Source organism: Amblyomma mixtum, chromosome 2 (genome assembly GCF_055824585.1).
Source record: "Amblyomma mixtum isolate Tamu chromosome 2, ASM5582458v1, whole genome shotgun sequence".
Classification (NCBI taxonomy): domain Eukaryota; kingdom Metazoa; phylum Arthropoda; class Arachnida; order Ixodida; family Ixodidae; genus Amblyomma; species Amblyomma mixtum.
Genome location: NC_143013.1, coordinates 256,176,501 through 256,181,781, shown reverse-complemented (window position 1 = coordinate 256,181,781; position 5,281 = coordinate 256,176,501). Strand labels below are relative to the sequence as shown.

The 5,281-nt window shown below is 52.9% G+C and overlaps 1 protein-coding gene across 1 annotated transcript; it reads left to right on the top strand.

The window, feature by feature from the left end:
• Window positions 1–2,778: 2,778 nt before the first annotated feature.
• Window positions 2,779–5,057, top strand: LOC149363619 (uncharacterized). The gene has a single exon (XM_089573600.1). The coding sequence runs from the start codon at window positions 3,071–3,073 to the stop codon at window positions 4,940–4,942; it is 1,872 nt and encodes a 623-aa protein (XP_089429726.1). The 5' UTR covers window positions 2,779–3,070; the 3' UTR covers window positions 4,943–5,057.
• The last annotated feature ends 224 nt before the right edge of the window (window positions 5,058–5,281 follow it).

Genomic DNA, 5,281 nt, shown 5'->3' with positions numbered 1-5,281 from the left:
GTAGTCATTCTTACTTTTTATTTTTTCACTTCTATTTAGTTGTTTCTTCATCCTCTATGCGTGTTTAGCTCACCTCTTCCGCGTCCAAAAGGTATTTCGTGCAGTTCCATTTGTCTTACTGCAGTTCGTTTCTGGTGTTGGAGTGGTTCTTAACCTTGCCTCTTGTTGGAGCGCTTGTGTAGGGATTGATTAGAAACTTGATACTTGCGGATGTCTTATTTTGTACCCTGTTGTGCTGACACAAGCCTTCCCTCAGTGGGACTTTGCAGACTTGTGCAATAGCGTTTTTTCTTTTCTTTTTTCTGAGGTGTTCGGTTTGGCATTTCTGCTTACCCCATCCCTGTTAGTTTCTCTTAAAAAGTTACCTGCTCGTTGCTTGCGCTAGTCACCGAAATGCGTTAATAGGCGACACCTCGAGCGTCACTCCCCTTTTTTTTCTAAGAAAGCCATGAGGTGGCGGGAAAAGGAATTTTCCTCCCCCCCCCCCCTTTATTTTCCTGTCCTTCCCTCCGAACACCTGCATCCGCGTTAGGAGATCGCCCCTTTTGAAGTTGTCACCGATTTTTTAGAGCGCAGCTCTTTGGCGTCCGTTCCTGGGTTTCGCGTCGTCGTCGGCGTCGGCGTCGGCCTCGTAACCAGCTCCGCCCCCAATGTCACGCTTTTCAATTGGTCGAAATGCTCGTGACGTCACAGTGCGCGAATTTCAAATGGGGCCAATTGTACTTTGGCTAGTAACCATGCAACCAATCAAAGGGATCGTATAGTGATGCTGCAACTAAGTTGGACTGAGTTTAGTTAATTGCTTAATTAATCAATTAGCCTAATTAATATAGAGGAGAATGAAGAGGTCAGAAGAGAAGCAAAGAAATTAAGACGCGCGCCGCAGCGACAACAGCGTCCGCGGAAGGAGACGCTGCTGAAAAAAAAAAACAGATAAGTACGAAGCCGCGTTCCCTCCACCACCACGCACTTCCCCACTCAGTAAGACCTTGCTCGTTTCATATACGTTGTGTCGAACATCCTAGACAGTTCCAACAATTGACAGGTTAATGACAGAACACGATGGGTAGAAATGCAATAATGTAAATATGAAATTTTTCAAGATGTATGTTAACCAACTCGCCCAATCTGCAGTATTGTTAAATATGAAATAGCCTAATTAACCTTTCTAGTTAGACCGCATAAATCTCTAAAACCGAGAACGAAATTGGTCGAGTTGGGGAATCGAACCAGGGTCTCCGGAGTGCGATACGAGCACGCTAGCCACTCCGTAATGCCAGCTGAATGGTTTGGAATGAACAAAGGCGCGTCTAGCTAATACGGCGTCTTCTTTCACTCCCATCTTCCCCCTTTCCCTTACGGCGAGGTGCAGGTGTCCACCCAGATATGCGAGAGAGATACATTTCCTTTCCTCAAAAAATAAATTTACCGTCCAGCAAGGCGTACAGCCGAATTGGCGATGGCGTTCTGTGGACTCCCTGGCAGCGTTGCAAGACGCTGTCGCGTTCCACTCTTACAGGCGAAGCTTAACATGTTAACCACACATCAGTAACACACGCAGACAGCCAATGGACGCGTCATTCGCTGGCAGCACTTCATTCATCATTCACAACCACATTCTTAACGTACGCTCCCTTGCCGCACATGCCAAGGACGTACACCACGATCACATTCTGCGCCATTCCTCTGTACTTTGCTTTGCTGAAACCTGGATGGATCCCGAAGAGCCTCTCGAAATCATAGATTTCCTATACTGCTGTGGTGCTCGCAGAGACCACAACAGAGCGGCGGGAGTCGCTATCTACTTGCGCACAGGTCTCTCTGCAATACCAGTCGAAATGTTTGGCACGTCACATGAAGTTCGCGAACTGTGCGCCGCAAAGTTGCCCAACGGCTTGCTGGTAGTAGCTGCCTACTTCGCCCCTACCGCACTCACGAAAGACGTCGTGCACTTCCTGAAACTCGCATTAACCGTCCATCGATCCACACCGATGTTAGTAGTGGGGGACTTTAATGTTGACATAAAGACAAACAGCAATTTCCTAACACTTATGCGGGAGAACATCCCGTTCCTCACGCTCGTAACGCGTCCCACGGCTGTGACAACCTCGCGAGGCACTTGTATAGGCACCCTGCACATCTAACTCCAGCGCGACGCGCGCGCCGCCGCCAGTGGCGCGCGCGTCCCTGTCAGGAAGGCGGGGGCAGTCTGACACTCCCGCTGTGTTGCGCGCGCCGTCGTGAAGCAGATGTGCGCGTCCTCCCCGAGCATAAAATGGCACACAACAACAGCGGGACACATTGCTGTGTTGTAGGATGCAATAATACATATATTAATTCGCCTCGGACAAGGTTTTGTGGATTTCCAACGCGACATTGGGAGACGGCCCACCCTTCGCGACGGGCAACACACGCGCGCGGTTTCTGGTCAAACAATGGCCAAACCCGTGCGGAAGACGCTTGCTTGACTCATGCATCACCTCCTAGACAGGTTTTTGAGTCATGGCACATTCAACAGACGCGGAGGAATGCTAACGGCTCTCTGGGAACCCTTCCCTCTTCTTGCACCCACGATTTCCGGTCATTGACTTGGCTGTCAACAATATACGTGGGCTCAAAAAGCCACGCATAACTCGCCCGTGGTCACACCCGAGGAAGAAGCCCAAATTTTGCGCAGTAAAGAATTGTTTACCTTAGTTCCAGTTATGCGCGGAATCCTTGCTCGCTTCCACTGCGCCTTGTCGTCCAGCGTCTTTTTCGACAGTAAAGGACCACCTGTGGTAGCGGAGGAGTGCGGACGTGCGTCGCATGGGCTCCGCAGATTTCAATCCCCACGGACTATCTCGACCCACTGGGCCACCAACGTTTTGTTGGATCTGAAAGAACTCACAAGCTGGATCACCCGGACACCGGTTTCAAGACGGTAGGACCATTTTTGGCAATATTACCGGACTTTGAAGCCCCGCGTGGCTCGGGCGACTTTTTGGTGGGAAACGCTCGCCGCTGAGCCTACTTAGGCTTAGCACGACTACGGTCGTTCGCGGGCAGCCAGGCCCGCTGAGCAACCGCGATGCAGCATGGAACCGCCTCCCGCACCGCAGAATACCAAAATTTTGAGCCCTCAACGAGCAGAATAGCCCCGAATTTGCTAGAAGCACAAGAGATGGACGACGCGTTCCTCGACATCTCCGACTCCGAGAATTCGGCAGGCGGGGGAATCGAGGAATCCGCCATGCAGGAGCAGCAAGACACCCAAAAAGAAGACGAGGCAAATTGGGAATTGGCCCTGACCAAACGCCAAAAGAAGCGACAGAGAAAAAACGGACGGAACGCCGCGGCAAACGCCCCAATTTCCCCGGCCGCACAAGGTGACCTCGGAGGGGTATCCCCGGCGTCTACGCCCACAGCTGGCGTTCCAGCTGCCGGCGCGCTGAAAAAAGACGGGAAAGGAACGCAACGGCAGCTCAGGCGAAGGCTGCCCCCGCTCCCCAGGGACGATTTTAAGATTATTTTGCGACCGAAGGGACTTGTAGTCAAGTCGCTCCAGCAATTCCAAGTGGCCCGGGCCGTAGCCGCGGCATGCAGCAACAAGTTCGAAGGACGAGACCTGATCACCAGGCTCCGTACAGGATCGAATATTATAATCGTGAGCACGCCGAACGAAGAGGCCGCCCAGCTCGCGAGACGCATCACTAGCCTCAAGATCGAAGGACGCTCATACGACGTGAACGCTTACGTGGCCGCACCGGAAGACACCCGGCGTGGCGTGATACACGGAGTTGACCCCGGAGCGACACCGGAGGAACTGAAAGCCGATTTGTGGACGCGCACACAGGGTGTTACCATCCACAGTGCTCGAAGACTAGGCAAGACCAAGACAGCTGTCATCACTTTTGACGGACCCATAACACCGAAACATGTCATCTACTGCGGAGCCGAGTACAAGTGCTACCCGTATCGGCCCACAAGACAAATCTGCTACGTTTGCTGCCAACAAGGTCACCGCTCCGACGTGTGCCCCACACCGGACGCCAAGGCTTGCAAACAGTGCGGGATGCAAAACCCGCCAAAAGACCACCAGTGTACCCCGAGATGCCTGATCTGCGGGGGCAACCACGCTACCGGATCGAGGGAGTGTCAAGACCGATTAAAGAAAGCCAGGGAGCCGCGAGGCAAGGCCAACAGCGGCAACAACGGCGGCGGACGCGAGAGCAGACGTCGCAGCCGGAACGACCGTGGCGAGAAACCGAGGTGGTTCAGCTCGGAGGGGGAGTCCTCCCAGAGCCGCTCGAGATCCCGGACGTCACGGAGCAGTTCACGGAGCCGGTCACGGTCCTTTCCGCCCCTGCCACCCCCGGCCATCAAGGGAGGGAGCCAGCAGCAGCAGCAGCAGCAGCAGAACAAGCAGAAGCAAGCCCGAAAGAGCGGCGGCGTCAAGGTGAGCTGGGGAGCCGAAAACCCCTGGTTTGCTCCGCACTCGGGAGGGATAACTAACAAACAGAACACAAACACAAACAGCAACCGCGACCAACCTAGACAGGAGGACGCGGAGAAAACAGCGCTGAGACGCGAATTAGAACTATCACGCGCTAGGCAGACAGAGCTAGAGCGCAAAATAGCAGAGCTCACGAAGGCAGTACGAGACCTTAAGTCGAACAGCCCTCCGCAGCCACAAACATTACAAACCCGAGCCCAGTCGCAAACAGGCAACGAGGATCTCAGTCAATTTAAGGCAGAAATTCAGCAAATGATGCAGCAGATGATGCAACAGATGATGCAGCAGATGATGCAGCAGATGATGCAACAAGTGCAACTACAAGTCACAGAACTCCGGAGCAGCATCCGCAAACAGAAATTCGCCGATAACATTAGAGAAAAGGCCTACCACCGGCCCGCGCTAGCAGCCCTCGCCAACTCGGCCACAAACAACACTGAAGCTTAAATATGGCCAACAAAACCTTAGGCAACAAAGAAACCCTAGACATATGGCAATGGAACTGCAGAGGCTACCGCAAGAAGCAGGGCCTCCTCCAACAACACATTCATACACAACAAGCACCGCCTGACATCATAGCGCTTCAAGAGACGGGCACTACACCAACACTCGCAGGATATACGTGCTACGAGACTCAAGAGAAAGGAAGAACGGCAACCCTAGTCAGTAAGGCGCTCATCGCCATAAACCATGACAAGATTGCCGACACCGACGTAGAACACGTGATAGTAGAAATTATACCAAAGAAGAAAAGAAAGAGGGGCAGCATCTTCCTTGTGAACGCAT